Here is a 22,380-nt window from a genome sequence, read left to right as displayed (position 1 = left end):
CCCATTTCCCGGCTTTGTGTATATATATATATATATATATATATATATATATATATATATATATATATATACATATATATATATATATATATATATATATATATATATATATATATATATATATATATATATATATATATATATATATATATATATATATATATATATATATATATATAAAGAAAGACAGAGGCCGCTATACCTTCTGAATACCAGTCTCAACAAGGTTCAAAGCAAATTTACAGTTTTTTGTCTGAGTTCTGCTTAAATCACGCAAAAAAAAGGTAGAAAATTAGACGGTAAAAAAACACCGCAGGAGTTCAGGAAAGGAGGATTGGTTCTCACCAGTCACAGCAGGCCGGTTCGAATTCAGAGCAGATGGTGACGTTGGGGCTCTGTGTTGAGTGCATAATGTGCCCTCAGGCCTGGGGAAGCAATGTCTAAATTAATATGATTTGTCCACCTTTGATATTTAAGAGGATTATACCTTATACTCCAACACATGGTTCTGAATGGACTTAGATGAAAAGTGACACAGAGCAGAATATAATTAGAGGCTCCTGAAGGACCTTTACATTCATTGTTAACTTCAATCCTAATCCCTATTAGGATGTGCAGGTCCAAGGGAGCAGGCTGTGGCTAAAGGGACACGCTTCCCCATTGTGCCGGTGATGGTTAATTGTGCTGTCATGGCAGGAGGAGGGGAAAGCAAATGGAAGGAAAATAAGGGATCAAGAAAATGCATAAAGCCCCCCCTGCTTTCCAGGGTGTTACTCAGTCTGGCTTTTCTCTGATCCTCTATATGAATTGTGGAGGGCAGCCTATGGTACCGAGCATGGACTCAGGAGGCATGTCATATGTGTTTAAACACAGAAATCTGAAAAAAAAAAAAAAAAAATACCAGCAGGTCAACTAAATTAAAGTGGGAGACTTGAAATATTTCTGATTCTAAGCTTCTCATGCTGCTGACGGGGAGCGGTTGTTATTCTCTTGCAGAGACATAAAGCAGCTGACTTTGGTTTAGATCAGCTTTTATGATGCCCATAATTACTCTTAACAGGCAAGTGAAGGTGCTAAATGATTTACAAGCACAGAGATATAAAATTTTGTGACCAGAAGCTAACAAAAATATAAGTTAAATGCCAGATTGAAATCCTCCAAACTGCTACAGGACCCCCTGTTGAGTGTATGACTTTCTCGGTGTATCTTTGGTGCAATTCCTTAGAATGTTTGAGCGAAGCCACAACTTTTTCTTAGTTCTGAAATCCTTCTGGTTTGGTATTTGATCATTATTGGTCAGATAACCTGTACTTGAATAACACACCAGAGAATCACAAAGCACTTCACTGTACATTCAGTCATCCTTCAGCCTTTCACCCACACACTCAGATGCTGCATGGACAGCACTCCGGACAATTCAATGGAACAGAAGCCAGGCTAGTGAAGAGCAATGAAAATTCAAGAGCTTAAATACAGAGGCGGGGGTGGAAAGTGACAACTAGATGAACAAGTCACAGGAAATCTGGTACAGCTGTGGCAGGATGAAAGCAGGAAAACACGAAAAGCTCAAAATCAATGTGACAAGAATGCCAGCAGTGTATGTACTACGGGCAGCAAACAATTTTTGGTAAGGTTTGCTAACGGAGATTGTGAAACAATTTATTTGGTTAAAACCATTGATATTAAACTACTAACATATGTGACAGGTGGCTGAATTAGATGTCCCCCACTCTTTTGTTTGTGGGACCAAGCAAACATGGGGAATTTGCTACTCTGGTAAGATAAGACCAAAGTTTAACTTTATGCCACAAGTGAAAAATGCACATAAGACATAAAGGAAACACAAACTCAATGGTGAAACCTGGTGATAGTCATGCTGTGAGGGTGCCTCAGATTAATAGGAAAAAAGAAGCTGTTCAGTGTGAATAGCAAAATGATTAGAGTTACATAAACTCTAAAACCTTGTTAGAGGCTGCAAAACTTAAAAGCTTCAACTCACAGATCAAAGCACACGCTGGTATTAGAACGGCCCAGTCAAAGTCCGGCCTGATATCAAATTGAACTATAAGAGGTTGCAGTTTCGAATATGGGCGACATGCACAACCTCCCAGACCTCTGACTGTAAGACTTGTGAAAAAACTTAATCCATTCTAACTGAGCTGTTTTGCAAGGAGCAATGGGCAAACGTTCACTTTCCACATGTTCAAATGGTAAAAATGATAGTGACATGATTACTTCACCAGCATAAGGTCTTCCATTCTCTGCAGTGCAGGCGACCCCTTTAAGACAACATGGAAAAATCAAAAGAAAATGCTAAAAACCCCACAAAAAACAAGACAGCGTAATACTTCTAAATGCAGTTAATAACTGCTTAATACCACAACTAAACGATTCGTGACACAAACTAGAATCTCCTTAATAGGTTTATCCATTATGGAAGAATAGAAATCTTCTTCTTCTTTTTATGAATATTATTATTATTATTATTATTATTATTATTATTATTATTATTATTATTATTATTATTATTATTATTATTATTATTATTATTATTATTATTAATTTAAACAAATAAGTAGTTACTCTAACCTTTACCCTTTATAAATGACTTCTGCAGAATTGCAAGCGCTCCTCCAGTTACCAGTTTATGTGTTTCTAGCTGTTGTGCACCTGTTTGTGGACAGTCTTTTGTCAGGACAGAAGCATTCATCCCTGTTTTTGTGCACACACACAACATCGGGGTCACTGTATGCTGTAAGCCCAGTCATGCAACAATTCAGCAACAATTCGGCAACAATTCAGCCCTGGCCTTTGTCCAACAACCATTACCTTTTTGAAATGAGAGACATAGTTGCTCTCATTTAATATATAGTAAGTCTGAAAAAATAAATAAATAAATGGCATAATTGTGGTGGTTAGAGCAAATTATGACACTTGCAGTTGCGGGTAAATGCCCTGCAAACTGCCATTAGAGGTGAGGAGGCTCCCTGAGCTCCATAAAAATAAAAAGTGAGGAGGTGGAGGGGGCGGCAGGCTTTACCCTCAACAATCTGCCATAATCACACCTCCACTTACAATACAACGCCTCCCATCTTCCATTTTTCTGAGTCCCTGAAATACGTTGATAGTTTCAGACAACTTTTCTTTGGATACCAGACACATTGTGTTCAAATTGTTCTGCTTTGAATTCAAAAGATTTTTTTATTTATTTATTTTTTTACCCAAGTTTAAAATCTGCCATTAGTCTGAGATGGTGCATAAAATAAACAAGGTTTGTAATTGTGAGGAGGTTTACAGACACAAAGGCTTTTTTCAACCAAAAATCAAATCAGCATTAATTCATGTTTATTTTTATTCTTTTATTAGTTCCACAAAATGCGGTAATTGTTTTTACCCGTCAAGTTATTGTGGAAATATCAGTTATACAAGCATCTTGTATGATGTTAGACACAGAGTTCCACTTTAATTAACAACTGGCTTTTTATTCTACGGTCACTTCTCCTTGCTTTGTTGTGGTCAACATAATTGCACAGACAATGTTGCATTTGTTTCCGGTAAAAAGGAAGTTGTTGCTGACTGGTAGAGAGAATAAATGTTCATCTCTCACTATCAATCGGATTTTTATGTCTGAAGAAATTGTTCAAGGAGATTTGCTGTGCCTTTTTAATGCAAATATCTCCAGGTTGTTGGCAGGTTACGTAGTTAATGATGTGAAAACTATCTTTATGACATATATGCTCTCACTGAGCAAATATGAACTAAAGCATATAAAAATTTTACTAAGGAGAACAACTTTCATAAAGTGTGTTTATAAAATATGGTTTCCAATGTGAAAAGGGTAAAGAATGGTGTGTCAGATTTAAAATGAGTGAGTAACTCTTAATGTTCTTCCTTTAGAATATTATGTTTCCTGTATATATATATTTAGATTATTAAGATAAATAATTATTACGATATATAAATATTTACCAAATGCCACAATACAACATGTCAGATAAAAACGTAACTTTTTTTCTTTTGCTTTTTTTGGCAACACCATAAAACTAAATACCTTCTGGGTTTAAACGCAGGACTTAGCTTTCTCTTTGCTTGTCTTAGTATTACTGCAGTACTGACAGTCTTGATGATGGACTCCCCATAGCAGTGATGATCCTCAGCAGTGTTGGCCCAAAGCGTTGGTTACACTTGTCTCTCATAATGATATTCATAGCAAGACATCTAATAACTATGCTAATTATGAAACAAAGGGGAGCATTTCTCTCTGGTTTGGTTATCTTGGAATGAAGAGTAAAATCAGGAGGAGCGTATCAATTTGAAACGAAAACCAAAAAAAAAAAAAAAAAAAAAAAAAGAACTTGGAGTGAACTCTACGAAGAGCTCATGCTTTATCATTAAAGCAACTCAGTCCATTAGCCAAATCTTAGAACACTGCAATTAACCCTGCAATCATTTATTTAGGCTCTATATGTGTGAGTCTCATAATTAATCCCCCTGTATGTAGTTAAGCTTGGGCATCATCAACTAAGCCTGTCATGAAGTTAGTCTGCCTAATCTTCTTGACCCCCACCTCGTTACTGGCTTTTCATCTAGTCAGCAGAACTTCCTCATTGCTGAAAACAAAAAAAAAAACAAAAAAAAATCCCACCTTAGCATATAATATACAATAAAAACCGATCCTTTTCTATAAACTCTTACTGTTTTATTATTTATTTTTGTTGAGGGTTTAACAGTACAACAGTTTAATATGCAAATATAGTCAAAATAGCTGGCAGTGATGTGGAGATGATCTAATTTCTAAAATTATTTAAACATGTTGATAATTCAGGACTCTGTGAGAGGTCAACGCAATATTAACCACTAATGCATGTCAATGTTTTCCATGGCTAATGAGAAATAGCCATAAAAAACAGTTTGCAAACTGTCATTGGTCAGTTTTTCTTTTACGCAAAATGTAAACATATAGGCTCAAGTATATATAAGTACACAACCCAACACTGGTGGTTCTTACATGAATGGCTAATAGTGAAGACCTCCTTACGCCGCCCTCCCAACCAATCCAAATGCACTAAATCATCTAAAATTCTGGAATGGGATGAAATATAAGTGCGGTTCTGCACAAAGCTCATTCCGTAATGCTCTTATTCTCAGCAGCAAACAGGTGACACCAACTCAACACACAGCAAAACCAATTTTTATTTCACAAAAGCAATAGAAAACTTGTTCAAGGAGCAGCTGACAGATATGTTTTGCTCGTGTAGCTCTGGACAACTGAAGATAAGTCCCTGTGATAAAGTTACTAACCCTGACACCTGACATAAGTAAATAAATAAATCAGTAGACTTTCAGGATTTCTCTAACAACAGCTTTTAAATTACATTTATTCCTTCAAATAAAAGAGAAAATCAGTAATCTCAGTTAATTGATATGTGTAATCCTAAATGATTCAGTCTGACTTTTTGCCTATTTGGCCAAGACCCACACACAATCATAGAGCTGTGTTACAGATGACTTTAAAATGCCATTTAAACAGCATGAAATATGGCATTGAAGTTAAATGTGCATCTGTAAATCAAGGAGTTATATTCTGCCTGCAATTATGAGGCCTTTATTAAAAATATGTCCCACAAAGCTCATTAAAGCATGAAATACTGTTGCAGCAGCAGCAGCAAATATGCAGCCTATGGTTGTGCTCTGACGTTTTAAGAGCGACATATAGGTTTTTATTGAAACATTTTTGTTAAAACATAATCAATTTTCATTTTAACTGAAGAAAATCCCCCCACTTCTTCTTACTGATAAATATCCAAGCACAACGAAAAATGAAATGATTAATGATAGCATGATATGAAAGTGCATTTCCTGCTTAGTGATTAATCAAGACACTTACATGTTCTTTTACTACCTCCTAGTTAACATATTAAAGAAGGAATTAAAGTTTAATGTTTAATTATAAAAAAAAGATCCAAGATTAAATATTAACGGCATTTGATGAATAAGGTGTTGATCGCCTTTCCGCTACAGCTGGCAAATATGATTTTAACAGGGTTAATTTTGTAATTCTTGGATTTTGAAAACACAAATTCCTCTTGTGTTTCCCCTTTTTTCTTTTTCTTTATAGCTGACTTTTAGTCGTCGCTACAGGCCAAGTGAACGGCGATCTTATCGTTCGCGCTAACCGTTTGAAAATAGAGCTCTTGACAAATGAAGCTGAACTTCAAACCAACGCTGAAGTTATTAATGTTTTAATTATGCACTCCACTCAGTCAAATTAAAGCGATCTTCCATTTTCCTCAGACTCGGCCTCGCCATCACCTGCTGCCTTCCGCCTTCCTTTTGCCACGCTTTGCAACTTTTAGGTTTCGTCACCCAAACTAGTTTCCACCGGATGAAAACATTGCGCGTTAAACACACAGCACATGCAGGCGTGTACACTGCAAAGATAACACTGTTTACACCTCTCAGTAGGTGTCACGTTGTAATTAAGCCTCCTGAAGACAAACTTTACTTTGCATGACTAGCAAAGGCTAAAACTGATTCTGCATCACCGCTCTGAATTTCTATACAGGCACAAGAAGAGACTAAAATCGATACAGGCCACACGTTCTTCCCTTCCGTACCAGAAAAAGGATCCATTATGTTGAAATCATGATTTATGTCAACTGCAGAAAGGATGTCAGGTTGAGCAAGGGATGGAGGTATAAGCCAATAATGATAAATGCTCTCATGAGGGCCCACAAAGCCCCTCCCCACCCTACATACACAGCTTGTCACCCGAGCCACAGCTTTTCAGGACCCCTCCGAATCCCTCCGAACTGCTCCAGCTCCCCTTGCAGCTTTTCACCACAACACCTTTCAGCCATGTCTACTTTTTCTTCTTCTTCTTCTGATTGGATGTAGTTCTCCATCCTCTCTCGTGTCGCCCGTCTCCTGTTGTCTTTCCCGTGCGATCTGTTTTCTGCAGAGGCAGGCGGCCGTATGGCCCATGATGGATTCCAATGATGCAGCGCTTTGGGGGAACACAGACCGAAGCAGTCACCTTTAAGCTGAGGCTGGGCAATCTGTCTCTGTCAGACATCTCCTGGACATGCAACATGGGCCAGACGTTGAATTAGTGAAAGGAGAAGGCGATGAAGAACATAAGCCGGTTCTGTGTTTTTTCTTCCCCTAAATCTTTTCACATCTTTTAATGATATATTCGCAAACGTTGATGTGATATGGGGGAATTTACGTGACAGTCGTAGTAGTGGTGGTGTTATGAATAAAAATCTGAAAACTGCGATCTCCACATGAGTCTATATTTTACAAAACTATCCTTATCTGCCATTAGAGCTTTAGGATTATGTCTCTGTCTTTGCACATAGTGATTCATATTAATCCACAATCTTTGCAAAATAGGTTGTCAACATGGTCACATTGAATACAAATTGTCAGTGAACATCAGTTTTCAATCAAAAACTTAATCCAAACTCTCTCTTGGATTAAGGTCTGGACTTTGACTAACCCATGAATATCCTTTGATCTGAGCTGTGTGTTTAGAGTCATCTCTTTGGTTGAAGAACCTCCGACATGATTTTCAACTTTTTATAACCACTAACATATTTCCTTCCAGGTAGCAAGTAGCCCCACTATGTAGGTCAAATCACCTTGCTGTCTGTTCTGACTGTCTTTGCTCTCCAGTCCACTGTCTTTGTGGAAAATAAGCAAGTACCACAGCATGATACCACCACCACAAGGTAGTGTGGTGGTGACAAGGTAACCTCTTAGTTACCTTGTCAACAATTGTGTCAACCTGATCAGTGAATCTCTGCAGTTCCTCCCGGCTTTTTGACCGTCTCTTTGAGTTACGTTCATCTTGTTTTACCAGGACTGATAAGTCTTGGTAGGTTTGCAATTCTGTCACGCCGATATAATAAAAGGCAATTTTTCAGAAAGATGAAGTAGTTTTGTGCCATAAATAGCACTTTTTAAATATGTAACGTCAACTTCAGATCATACACTGCAATTATGTAGTATTAATAATCACTTGGCATGTTTTGAAAACTACATTCACTGATTTTCCAGGTTACCCTGACCTCTGCTTATTATGCTTCCCCCCATCAGTCACTCCCGGACCAGAGTAAGTAATTTGCCATTCAGCATTAGCATTAAGATCTGCTCCTCACCAACATCCAGGGAATCAGACGTCGCCACCTCTCCTCTCCCAGCACAACCCCATTAACTCTCTTAAATAGGAATAAGCAGGCTAAGTCAATGAATTAAATCAGGATTGGCTCATGAAGCCAACTCTGCACCGAACTGCTTATTCAGATGCAGTCATTAAGTGTCTGCTGTGGATGCATTGTTGGATTGTGTTTCACTGTTTGGTTGCAGGAGGGCACGAAGGCGCTGAGTGTGTAATTGATGGAGACAGATAGCAGTCAGATAAAATTAGTTCCAGTTTGGTAAGCAGTCCATTGCTGGCATGGCTGAGGGAAGAAATCAGAGAGGTGCAAAGAAAAGCAGTGAGATCCTCAGTATGGCTGTTCTGGTCATAGAAAAGTGATAGAGTAAAGATGGGGGGAAAAAAAAATTCCCCCTTACTGATGTCTCATGTTTTGTTTTTGTTTCTTTCTCATACTTCAGTGCTTCAGATAACCAAAGAGTAAAAACAAAATAGTGTTTTTTAATGAGGATTTTGTTGACTAAAGGAAATACACATAACCAAACCAAACTAGATCTATGTGAAAAAGCTTTCAACTTAGTTGTGCCTCTCTTACCTGGAGTAACAGGAATCCAATATTTACAATAACTGGAGAGTCTCTGTTATTTGCTGAACAACTGTAACCCATCATGTAAGAATGTTTCAATAAGATGAAGGTGTAGACTTTGAGTAGGTCTACTTTGATCCTACTGAAACATTTAGAGGTGAATTTACTGGTCCTGCTGCATGATCAAAGTATGACTGATTTCAAGGTCAGGCGTTCTCCATTAAGACTTTATGCTAAAGAACAGAAAAAGACGCCTTCATCATTTCTGGAGAATAATCCAAAGCAGTCCCATATGATCACACCACCAGCATGTTTTATTTTTTTTTTACATTTATTTCTCCTTTTTTAGTTTTCCCTAAATGCTGTTTTAGTTTAACTCCAAATGTTTCAAAAAAAAAAAAAAAAAAAAAAAAAAATCTGTCACCTGATCCACTAAATATTTTCCCCAAATTGTTATTATTATTTTGGGTTTTTTTTGCCAAATTTCAGATGGCATGTAGCCTATTTGGTTTGGACACTTTTTCCCATAATAAATCAAACTACCTTCAAAATTTCCTCTTATTTTCATGCATTATTGATAGATATTGAACTTTATATCCAACAAATAAAATGTTACACTTTCTACTTTTAAAATGTCTAATTTTCCATTTGGCAATCATTGTATTAAATGTCACCACTCATCATGAAATAAGCTGTAGATTATTTAACATGCACAGGTAAAGATGCCAGGCGTCACACATCCTCCACGCCTCCAAATCTGCAATGTGGCAAACAAAAGCCTCCCATCTCTTAAGCTTTCTACAAACAGGGCTGTCAGGTCCGTATTTACATATGGAATGAATAAGCGATGCCACACATTGCATGCTGACAACATATTAGAAAAAAAAATCTATGTAGATATAGTGAAAAAAAAATCTGTATAAATTAATGGAAAATTGCAAAGTTTTCTTACAAGAGCTAGCTTGCAGCTTTATGTTCTTCAGCTTTAATGTAACATCAGGTGATGTTGTCGAGACGCAGTTAAACATATCCACATGAAGATTGTTTTAGGGCATTACTAAGTTCCCCTCGCTTGCCACCGAAATGTCTGAAAGTTAAATATTCTTCGAGGGTCATTATAATTCCTCTGGTGAAGACAGAGCCAGTGCCCAAACATCTGACAAAATGTTTTTGCTGCAGGAACATGATCAAAATACTAATCAAACATCATTTACAACTGGCTTTATTCGAGGCTCCTGAGAGGCTGTCCCATCCTGCTTCTTTGCCATGGTAACCAGAGATTCATTTCAAAGGTGTCATGCTGCATTATCATCTCACCGGCTCATCCACCACCCTCCGCCCTCTGGCTCACATGCTTTTGTCCCCTCTCTGTTCAGACCCCTCAATCTCAAACCTGCCCGGCATCCTGAAAGGAAAACATCGCCTATCTTGCTCGAGCTCAGATAAGACACCGATTTGATTTCTCTGCCTCGGCAAACATGCAGACCGAGACACGTTGCATGCAGAGTAGAAAGAGACACACAGCTGCGCACACACACTCGCACACGCACACAGCCCCAAAAAGATTTACATTATCTATATGTTAAAAAGGAAGAAGTGTGAGACGTCTTCAAAGTGTGTCATTAGCTGCTGCCTTTTGGAAATTCAAACAGTCGTGTGAAGCATTCGTACATATGAATCTTCTGAAGTTCTTAAGCTCACTCTTTGTCTTTTGAACTCAGAAACATCGGTAACATTCAGTTTTCAAGTATTTATTTTTAAACAAATCAGGCTAAGTCCAAATGTGACATCTGACGTTTTTATTGTTTAGGAACATTTCTCTCTGAGGAGGCTCTGACGTTTCACTTATGCTAAAGGATGACAACACATGCCAAGAATTTAGCTTTTGTGGAAAAATGTTTGTATAAGTCTGCCTAACCCCAACCTAACAGTAAAATATGGTGGTGGCAGCATCATGTTGTGGGCCTGCTTGTCTTCAGATGAAATAAAACTTTTTATAAAAGTGGACCAAAATAATGAACCCTTCTCAATACCAAACAGTTTTGACTCAACTTTCTGCTGGAAAGATGAAGATGAGGAGGGATTTTTTTGTTTGTTTGCTTTTCAGCATTGCAGTGAGTAAACAATAATGTCTTTAGGAAGAGAAATATGCTTTGGAACAACCAAAACTGGCAAATCTGTTTGGTCACCAGATGTCTTTTAGTCTGTGAAAGCTAAAAGACTTCTACTTTGCAAAGGAAACAAAACAACATGGCTCTGCATATTGTGTGAAGAACATTTGTTTCACATTAAAATGTTATGATGTAAACTACTTGCTAAAAAAGGGGCATCACCTGTTAAATACTCAAAATAAAATGCTGAATTAATATTGATTAATCAGACAAAATAAAGGCTCTTTGCACTGACTGCAAATGAGCAATATTTCTAGTAACACCTTCTGTACTGTTTACAAGTGAGGACGACATAAAAAGAAGTGACCATAATAACAGACTTTAAAGCTTTCACTTTTGGTGGGACAGTTGGAATCAGTTTTTGGCTCTTCTGCAGCTGATAGAGCCTCAGTAAGGTTACACAGCATGGAAATCCTATTTCCCCTCCTTCAGCCTGAAAAGCTGGTTGATTAGTGTAATTGAAAAATAAATCAATGTTTACATATATATATTGTTTATATATATATATATATAGTTTTTATGAAAATTTAAAATAATAAAAAAGAAACAAATCAATTTTATATTACCAAAACAATGGGAAGAAAATGATTATTTTTCTATTTTTTATAAGTCAAGTACATTTGAAATGATGTCTTTTTAAAATATCTGCTCGGTTAGCATTACATTAAAAAAAATATTATGATTATTTTTTTTTTTTCTTTTCATTTAAGGTGTCTGTACACTCATTTTACAGAGCAAATCATAACTCCGGTCCTGACTTTACCCCTGTGTTCATCGAACACTGCACACCAGACCCTTTGAACGGGTCATTACATTAAACTACATTTACCCGTCAACCCTGCGGTGAGCACGGCGTGCCCCGGAGCGGCCGACACGGAGGAGGAGGTCTGACGGTCTGCTGTATTAGCCGCTTAATTGCCTCATCCTGGTCTCTGCTGGATTGTGAGCAGCACATTTTACTTTAATTGAGAACCATCCGCAGCCTGCCACTTGTGCACGGTGGGAGCATCAAGTGCTGGGAGATGGTCCTTCAAGCGCGTCCCCTTTCTCAGAGATCTGGTTTGGTCGTGTGCTGCCATCTATTGGCGTTCCTGAAAACTGCAGTTTGAGAAAACAACGGAGTACACGCAAAGGGGTCAAGACTGAGGAAGAGGAATCCGAGAAGCCAACTTTTGCATACAGGAACTACCAACCATTTAACAATACTATTTATGCAAATGCAAAAGTTCAAGAATATGCTTGTGAGCAAACTTCAGGTCTATGAGAGTGGATGTCTTGGGCTGCTCTGCCATTGAGAAAGACATAACTTACAGAAAACAAGTTAATACATGGGTGGACTGCCAGTTGCGCCCTTCCTCCTCCCCGACACCTCCACACAGATGTATTGAAAAAAATTTGCATTTTAATGGCTCAAGCTGCTCTATATGTTCCCCTGCATCAGAGTGAAAGCTCAGCTGAAATCATGGGTGACTGCTTCCGAATGATCCGCTGAGATAAACCGACTCCCACATAAACACAGGCACAAGGAAATAAATAAATAAAAAAATACGTGACATGCTCATAAACTCCCTCCCTCTCACTGGATGCACCTCATTTACTGTGATGCAAATGAAACTACAGGACCGACACGAAAGACCAGTTTGTCAAGACAGAATAAGGTCAAACTTTGTGGATTTTATTAGATAAGAACTTTTGTTTATTGTTATTACTTCGTTTTCTTCCAGATTTATCTACTCGCGGTTCAATAGATAATAGCAATATGATCTTCAGTAAAACAGTTCAGGTGTCATCCAGTTATATGTTTTGATCCTCAATCATCTGATTCAAATTCGCTTCTGTTTGCACCCTCAAATAATAAAAACAACCTGCCTTTACATGCTGATTAGCCATTTAGACGCTTTCTAAAAACTTATTAGTCTGATTGTATCATTTAGTTTTTATGTTTTGCTGTCAGCATGATTTATCTTTCAGCAATGTGCCTTCATGGAGATTGTGTTTGATAGAGCAACACAATGATAGAGCGTAACTTTGTTGTTGGTTTTTAGCAATTCTTTTTTTTTTTTTTTTTTTTTTTACAAAAACAACTATATGGTGCTTTTATACAAAATAGCTCAAGCTCAGTCAGACTGAACACATACAGGCTGAAAGCAGCAGCAGTTTTCACATCTAGCATAGATGCTGGATGGAATTTTGGTCTGTGTTTTGACTAGGCCTTGGATGTGCTTTGATCTGAACCATTCCATTGCAAACTTTGACTTTAAGTTTAAGGTTGATGTCCTGTGGGAAGGTTGGCTGAGATAGCGCTTCTTACAACCAAACATTCACTCTCTCCTGCAATTACCTTTCTACTTTTCATTACCAAAGTGGTCCTACACCACTTCTTCTGTGTGTGTGTGTGTGTGTTTTTTACATGCTCATCCAGTAGAGGTGAATAATGCAAGTCGATGACTCTATGCAATCTGCTGGGTTTCCTTACATGAAAAAACTTTAAGCCAATTTGAATAATCAACTGTATGTAATGCACTGTTTGATAACTATCAGCTACTTGAATGTGTGCATGATTGAATTGCAATGACTTGAGTTGCTGTGTTGTTGAATTGGGGCTGTATAAATAAAATGAATGGAATTTAATTAAATTAAGCATATGAAAGCATTTTTTTTATTTGAAATTGTGCAGTAGTTTGTTGGTCCGTAATATAAAATCCTGAACACAATGAAGTATGAGTTTGTAATTGTATAAAATGAGAAAATAGATCCAATTTGACTTTCAAAATTTCAATTAACATTTAAGCTTGAAACCCATTTTTAGTCACTGAATAATTGTAACTATTTACTTTTTAAAGTGTCTGACTATAATAAAACAAACTTTACCAAACATGATCTGAACATCAGTTATTCAGCTTTACGACTTACTTGTTACTCTGCTACCATCTAGTGTTTAAAAAGTGCCACTACAGTTCACCCTATGGTTCTTCAGACACCCACACTGCGAGATTCTTCTAGCAAAGACACAAAACAATACAGTTAGACTAAACCCAGTCTATTTGAGAACACTTAATTCTCCCAATATTACATTTGATCCTTATGATAATAATAAAAAAAGTACATTGTCTCCACAAGTTTTGTTCTAACTCGTAGAGTACTTGTAGACAAAAATAAATTCACTCAAGGAGTCAATGACAGAGATTAAAACAAATGTTAATTTTATTATTATTCAGGGAATCATATATACACTTAAGGTGATGTGGTTTCCTGGGTGTGGCTGCAGCGGCTGTGAGGCTGAAAGAAAACAGCTTTCACAGCGAAAAGCAAACACACAGATGTGATAAATACGTCCATCTTCAAATTCAACACAAGCAGATGCAAAACAGCTTCATCGCCACTCGTCAATTTTTTATATATATATATATATATATATAATTTTTTTTTGTTATTGTACAGACTGCGCTATGCAAATCATTTTTGTAACATCATTGAATTATATTTCTGTGTTTTAAAACGAGGGGGTTTACTGCGACCAGTCGATGCTACTGATTCTTTGAGGCAGATTTTAAGAAGTGGCGTACAGTAAGAACACCGGCATTCATGACGGATGAAAAACGTATCTGAGGCTATATGTTGCTGGAAACCACACATCGGCTGGTGGAAAATTCTTCCATAAATACTTTGAAGAGAGATTATATGAAGGTGAGGTGGAGTGCTACGGTAAGCCGAAACAATATCAAATAATAGTTCAATCTAGATTCAAGTCATACAAATGTTTTCATGTGTGATCTCTCAGGTTATAGTCAGTCGTGAGGCACTCATATTGGACAGGCAGTTTATTTACAAATAGCAGTCCCAAACACACAGAAAAAAGAAGAAGAAAAAAAAAAGTCATGATAAAATTGACAAAAACTGTGGAATGTAGGGGGATCGTAAAAAAAACAAACAAACCCAAAACAAAAATCTAATCATTTCCCTCCTCTTTACATGTAACTCGCTGAGGCCATCAAAAAGTACTTAAAAACATACAATCACCAATGGTCATCAACGACTTACTTTATAAAAATATCACCATGGCGTTAAACAGGATCACAGATTCGACTGTGCAGGAAAGAGAGACTTATTTACATTAATACAAACATAGCAGAAGGTGAAAGAAGATATTGATTAAAATAAAGTGTCGGCAAATAACCATGAGCAGTGCAGAGAGGGTCCAAAAAGCCAAAGCTTGAGCAGTTCCTGCTTTAAATGGACACCTCTAAAAGTTTCTCATTTTGTCCTGTGAAAACCAGAGAGACGACTGATTAAAAATTTCATTAAAGTTACAGTTCAAGCTTAATATGTTTATTTAAGGTATTCTTAGCATAGTTTTATGATTTGACTGACACACTGATGCTGAATAGTTAAATATTTTTGACAAATCAAGCTATTGTTGTCAGGTAATTACTTAAAAATTGAACAGAGTTTGTGTTTTTAATCATGCTTAAGTGTTCTGGTCACTTATTTTGGTTTATTTTATCCCTATAATGTCAACACAAAAAACACAAAAGCCCCAATAAATAATTCAGAAATGAGTTATTGATTATAACCATTAATTGTAATGGACTCTTTGGAAGGGAGCAGATAAACCAAAAGTAATAGCACACTTGGCAACATTCTCTTTTTGCACCTCCTCCTGCCCAATTACCTAGTTTCTGGGTTTTCACATTTAGGATAAATGTTGTTTTTTATTTCCAAAAAATTCTAAAGTGTAGAACAGCCGGATTTAGCTTTGCTCCATCTATGTTTTAATTTTAGATTTAGACATGCTCAAATGTACTTGAGATTCCCTAAACAAAAATATTACAGTAGCCCTTTTTGTTTGCTACAAATTGAAAACCAGAAATCAAAATTCAACTAGCTACATATATGCAGTACTCATAACACATGTGGCACTCATTCCCCTTTGACTGAACATGCAAGCAGAGCTTTAAAAAATTGTTCTGGAAGCAATAAGCATAATTTATTTTTTGGTGGTGAGTCACATTGCCCATTTCAAAAACTGCCTTTGAAGTTTCTCCAAACATTAAAGCATTTTTCACTTTCACATTTACTGATTGATTAACATCAAAGAGAAAGGACAGGAAATTATTAAAGTAAAAAATTAAAATGACAATTTATGCATAATTGGTATTTACTAGATAACAAGGGATGCTGCCGTCTCATTTCCTGATTTTGTTAGAGGTCCTAATAAAAGTATTCTTAAATGTTAAATTTCAGAGTCCCTGACTGAACTAGACTGCTAATACCTGCTAAAGGTCTGTTGTTTTATATGCCAGCCAAACTCCTAGAAAGTTGTGTGGCTGTATTTGTAGAATTTACAACATTAGGAAATGAATATATTCACAGTTCTTATGAAAACCATCTACTGTGATATTTTACAGCAGTTTAATTAGCAATAATAAATAAATAAAAAATAAGCAATAAATAAAAACCACAACAAGATCAACATTTGTGGAAATATTACCAGATAAAGCTAAAAACATGTGGCAGCAGGATCACTGGACAGGAAACATGCTGTGGCTTTAGTTGATAGAGGGAAATCTCACCTTGTAGTTGTGCAGTAAAGCCAAAGTGGAAATACTGACAGGGTTTAGTATCTACAACGGGTCTGCCAATGCTGCAGAAGCAGAGAAAAGAAGAATAATGGGGAAAGCTTAAAACTGCTAATACAAATAACAGCAATAGCTGTGTGCTGTTTAGCCTTACATTAAAACAGAAGTTGTAAAAGTATACCTACCACTTGAACTTGTAGGGATTTATCATGTTACAACCACAAACTGGATTGTAATGCGTCTTAAAACAAAATAGTGGATGATTGTGAAGTTAAAGGAAATAATTTAAGGTTTTTAAACTTTTGTACTAAAACAAACTAATGTGCACGTATATATTGCCCCTTTTACTCCAGCACCAACAGAAAAATCCAGTGCAACCAATTTCATTTTTTCTGATAAAATAACATCCGAATGCATATAGGTACTCGACTGTAATTGGTATCAGAGAAGAATGGGCTACATACAAATACGTACCACAGAAACAAAGATTGCATTTGTATTTGTAATAGTAAAACAAACAAACAAAAAAAACTTCATCATAATACAATACTTTTGACTTGTGTTTTACTAAACCAAATCTTGAAAGGTGGTTGCTTGGTGATTTTGGAGTAAGAGGGCTGGATGTAAGTGCAAACAAACTTGACAACCAATGAAAGATTTTGTGTACTCTAGTTTGTGTTGGTCTTTCATGCAAAATAATACAAATATTAATGAAGGTCTGTCGTTGTAATTCACTAATATGTATGTGAAATAGTTGAAAAGACATGAATACTTGCCCTTTAAGTCTTCAATTTGACATGTAAAGGGCATTATAAATAAAATTAAATATTATTATGTTATTATTATTACCACCTTTGCATGACAGTGTATTATGTTGTGTGTATTTGTGGCAAGATGACGTAAGCAAGCAAAGGCAGGCAGAGTATGGAAATGCAACTTAAATTTCCCAGACGGGGCTTTATGATCATTTATCAATCTGGTTAGATAAAGTGGAATGACTTCAAAATGAACAACATTACAATTGTAATAGGGAACAGAAAGATGAAAAATGCCACTATACAGAAATGAAGTATGGAATATCCCAACAGGCAAATTATATCACAATGCTCAGTATTTGCCCTCACTGATGATACTGATGGCGATGGAGGGTGAAGGTGCCCTCTGCTGGCGTGAAATGAGATGACGTTGAGATGACAGCGGCGGGATGGAGGAGGATCAGGACAGCACACTGGTGTTCTGCGAATCAACGTCCTGCATGCTCATGACATCCGTACTTACTCCACTTTCATAAATAGGGTTGTCGAAAGCCGACTCTTCCGTCATGTTGTCATACGGTGGAGAGGATGTCGGCATTCTGACTGATTTCCCTTGAAGTCTGAGCAAAGCGTGGAAAAAAAATAAATAAATCAGAGAACATCCTGCAAAGCCGCCTATGACTGCAAATACAGGGTATAAAGTTTAAAGATATTACTCACTTCGCAAAGTAGACATAAATCCCCAAAACAATCACCAAGACGATTGCAGTTGGAATAAAAACTGCAAGGGTAATATTGGTCCCCTCCATGCTGTAATCCATACTAACAACTAAAAAAAGAAAAAGAAAAACAGTCAATATTTTGTGCAATTTTCGCAACAAAGAAACATCAATATTAACTGGGTTTGAGACTCTTTGTAACATGGCTCACCATCAAGCCTTCGTTGATTCACATACTGCGCTGAGGATGCTACAAAGACACAAAATCTTCTTTGTCAAGAAGCTGTACAAAAGCACAGTGCACACCTACATACAACACTTAGGTGTAGAAATAGTACAAACAGCATCAGAATCAATGTGAGACCGCGGTGCAATCCTAAATGTTTAGACAAAATGTTAAAAAAAGGGGAATGTTTGGCAAAAACTCGACGCTTTACCTCTGCAGACAGGAGGAGTGCTGTTCCACTGTGACGGGTGTCCGGGGACACAATAGATGGTGGCACCACCCCGCAGCTCGTAGCCTGCAGCGCAGGAGAACGTAAGAATCTCACCCGCTTGATAAAAGGCCTTTTCAGAGCTCTGGATGCTGGTGGAAGCTGCACCGGGGTTTCTGCAAGGCTCGTACTTCTCAGCTGAAGATCGTATGGGAAAAAAAATAAAGAAATTCACAACGTCAGTCTTTGAAAGATTGACAACGTGAAGTAATTGTGGGCTCTCGATTTCAGGAAATGTAACACAAACAGGTGTGAGCAACTTACGGGCACACTTGGGCAGTCTGTCGCTCCACTTGGGTACTGCTGAATCCCGGTTGTTGCAGGTGAGGAGACTGGAGCCAGACAGAACGTAGCCTTTGTTACAGACGAACTGCACGGTGGAGCCGACGTTGAAGCGGGGGCCTGTGATCACCTTCCGACTGTGCTCCACGTTTCCTGGATCTCGGCACGTCAGGACTGATGTGGAACAAGGAGGGAATGATAACTTGTTTACAGCCTGCGGCTATAAGAGCTGAAGAGGTTAGAGCAGTCACAAATTCCCCTAAACAATCAGCAAAATGAGATATAAATACTTTCATTTTTTAGATATGCATTCCTGTATGTCTAAGCTACTTGATAACTGAAATGCACATTACCTTGAAAGTTTGTTTTTATCCCACACGCTCCTTGTAAAGAAAAATTAAAAAGAATTTATCTATTGTCAAAAAAGCTCTCGCAGAGAGGGACCTTGCAAAACGTTTTAGCTTGAAGCAGATATATATATTTTTTATTTAAGATATTTTGTCATGTAAATTTAAGCAGCTTCTAAATTATTTTAGTTTTTCAAACCCTTTCTAGTCTCATATAATTTCACTGGCCTTTTCTACAATTTGCCGCAAATATCCGCAAGAGACCCAAACGTCTCTTTGTAAATGTTGGGAGTGTGAACACACACACAAAAAAAAAACCCTTTGGGATTTTACATTAATACAAATGATGAATTTAGGAAGTTTGATTCAGATTTGCTGGACCACAGCCACATAAACATTGCAGGACAAAGGCTCATGAGGCATGGATTTGAGGACTCGGTCTAGGAAGAGTTTCACCAGTCTTTACAAAGCAATGAAGGTTTGATAATAGTAATGTTTAAGCTCTCTGTTAAGAAAGAGTCAGCAATAGCTGGTGCATGATACATACAGTTCTATACATTCACACTTTCTCTAAAGAAATGGCTAAAAAGTCACAAGATGTAGAATTTGTTGGGTTTCCACCATGAAACCTTGTTTAGGTGGAATAATGACCAATGTAATGGCAGGTAGAGTTGAAAGGAGTTGATCCATATGGAAAAGTGTTTGAGCACACATGATGTATTTCTAGCCAACAGTGTTTAGCAGCTTCAGTGAGAAATCTTAACGATCTCCTCATGAATGAAGACATCTAGTTTATTAATTTTACTGATTTTGTGTGTTGAAATTGCCCTTTTCAAACCCAACCAAAAAGATGGAATTACGGTTGAAAATACAGTCAAATGTAGGGTTATGAGAAGGTGTTAGGAGGTTTAGAAATAGGGTTGTTTTTTCTTTTTTGAAGACTGAAAATACTGCAAACAAAAACGTGACGATAGATTTTATAAAATCTGTAAAAGAAGCTGAAGTAAACAGAAGTAGCTTATGTAGTTGAAGGATATGACTACATTTTAAAGTTTGAATGGTGTTTAAATGTGAAAATATGTAGAAATAGTTAGCTGTGAAAGAGTGCAAAGTTTTTAGAACAATTTTTCAGCAATTATGGGATAGTCTATTTATTTCAATGGAGCCCAAGATGATCACAAAAAAGCTGAACATTACATAAACTTTTACCATATTACAAATGAGCATAATATGGGAAAAGTTGAATGGTTCAAATAGTACAAAGTATGCAGAAGTAGATAAGAGGCAATAAGTGTTCGGGAAAAAAAGTGGAGGAGCTCAAGAGTCTGAATAACTTCTGCACAACCTTTTGCAAATGGAATTGTAGACATCCTCAGAGTATATCAATTATGTACCATATGAATAACTAAGAAGACATCCATTGGCTTCGTCTCACCTTCATCACACTTTGGCACGTCGCCACTCCAAGTAAGATCCCACTGGCACATGAGGATCTCGGAGCCTACCAACGCAAATCCCGGGTAGCACTGGTAGGTGACCACTGTGCCATGGATGAGATCGGGGTGGGATGTGCTCTTCCAGCCGTTGGAGATCTCCGGCAGTTCAGGACAAGTGTCATTCCTTGGCACCTCTGTTAACAATTGAGCAGTGGGTCAAATAAGAAAAAGAAATGGTCCTAGACAAACTGAAGCATTTTTTATAATAAAATACAACCCAGAATAGCACTACACAGCCTTAAGGAGAGTGAAGCATTAATATGCAACAGCCTCTGGAGGGAAGGAGCATGACAGCACAATTGTGTGTGTTCTGCCGTGGTCTAAAAAGCCACTGTTGGAGAGGAAACTCTAAATAGAAGACTGTGATGTGCTGGAAGGAACACAGCATGTAATCTGGCAGCCGTCAATCTCTTCATAGATGGCCAGCAGCATAAAAAACATTGGGTAAAGGCGGTTGATATTGATGTCTGCGCTATTATTGTGCTTCTTTGTTTGGTGTTGCTTAATTTTGTGCATCTGAGGTAAGTGAAAAGACTGACAGCAGCACAGTAGGAGACGGGAGGATAGAGGCAACGGTTGCATTCCGTCCCTCAGAAAATATATTCCACTCTTGTTCTTGGTGTGAGGTGTGGGGGTTTAGCAAGATGGTTTAATTTTAAGTAACTGATTTTATTTGAACATTCTGCAAGCAAGAGTTCTTTTAGAAAAATATTTCAAAGACTTGGAGAAGGATTTATACCCCTTGACCTTTTTCATATTTCGCAGGCCATGTGGGAATGCATGTTCACGTAGAAAGGTGCTCTGGTGTGATGGAACGTTTTGGTGTATATTCCAAACACTGTGGTAGAAATGTAAAGGTGTACATCACCTTAAGCACACCAACGTGTACAAACGTGGTGGTGGCTACAACATGCTGTGGGCATATTGGGGATAGATAATGTTCATCGAAGCTATTTTGTAAAAAAAAAAAAAAAAGAAAGAAAAAGAAAAAAAAGGGCAATGTTGAAAGCTGTTAGAGACATACCCCAAAAGACTTGCTCCTTTGACTAAAATGAAAGTTGGTTGAACATTAAATTGACTCAAGGGCATTAAATACAGATGTACACCTCACTTTCCAGGTTTTTAACACACTTTATGTTAACATGAAGCTATGATAATATATATATTCAAATATATGGAAGGATCTGACAAAATGTGAAAAACGTCAAAGTGTACATATCCGTTTTGGAAGAGGGTACGCTCAGCTTACCAAAGAAGTGAACTACAAAGCCGTTGTTGTAGCCGTAGATGTTAGTGGCAGGATCGGACTGGAACTGAATAGTGACATCGGCCATGGATGTGTAGAGTTTGAAGTGCGGCCGTGCGCCGCTGTATTGGCCCAGGATGTTGCCCGTCAGGTCGTCACCATCGTAGAATGTAAGTTGGTCGTTCTTACCCAGATTGAGACTGAAACAAACCAACAAAAAAGTCACACCCATAAATGCACCCATAAAAAGAATTTACAACTCTATGGCAGAGAAGCAGTGTTAAGTTCATGACGTGTTTATTAGCCAATGAAAGGAGAAACTGGAGATATAGGGTGATGTCAGCAATACTTTGAAATTTGTAATTCTGTCTGTATTGGAACAGAGCGGTGCAGAGTAAACACTAAATCATTTACACCCTGCTAGCCTCGATTGCTTCAATACATAATGATGTGGATCTACAGTATGGGCAAATGACTACATTGGAGGAATCCAAGGTGAGGAACAAATTAAAGAAACAAATGGAACATTCAATGTAAATGGGGG

At 37.4% G+C, this 22,380-nt stretch overlaps 1 protein-coding gene across 3 annotated transcripts in view; it reads right to left on the bottom strand.

Annotated features, from left to right (window-relative positions):
- Positions 1-14,097: 14,097 nt before the first annotated feature.
- LOC122844852 (seizure protein 6 homolog) overlaps positions 14,098-22,380 on the bottom strand; it is a 118,617-nt gene continuing 110,334 nt past the window's right edge. Inside the window, exons 10-18 of one of the 3 annotated variants that reach the window (XM_044140668.1) lie at positions 21,840-22,036; positions 20,530-20,724; positions 18,730-18,921; positions 18,409-18,603; positions 18,183-18,221; positions 17,973-18,081; positions 17,776-17,872; positions 16,492-16,562; positions 14,098-15,182 (exon numbers count right to left, since the gene is read on the bottom strand). In XM_044140668.1, the coding sequence (XP_043996603.1) occupies positions 16,536-16,562; positions 17,776-17,872; positions 17,973-18,081; positions 18,183-18,221; positions 18,409-18,603; positions 18,730-18,921; positions 20,530-20,724; positions 21,840-22,036 (1,051 nt within the window). In that variant the 3' untranslated portion in view covers positions 14,098-15,182; positions 16,492-16,535. Of the gene's footprint in view, positions 15,183-16,490; positions 16,563-16,582; positions 17,873-17,972; positions 18,082-18,182; positions 18,222-18,408; positions 18,604-18,729; positions 18,922-20,529; positions 20,725-21,839; positions 22,037-22,380 lie in introns of those variants that run through there. The other 2 variants (XM_044140669.1, XM_044140667.1) reach the window with 2 other exon arrangements.

The sequence above is a fragment of the Gambusia affinis genome, linkage group LG15 (genome assembly GCF_019740435.1).
Source record: "Gambusia affinis linkage group LG15, SWU_Gaff_1.0, whole genome shotgun sequence".
NCBI classification, from domain to species: Eukaryota; Metazoa; Chordata; class Actinopteri; order Cyprinodontiformes; family Poeciliidae; genus Gambusia; species Gambusia affinis.
The sequence above is the reverse complement of the archived record's forward strand: the minus strand, read 5'-3'. Positions and strand labels throughout refer to the sequence as shown.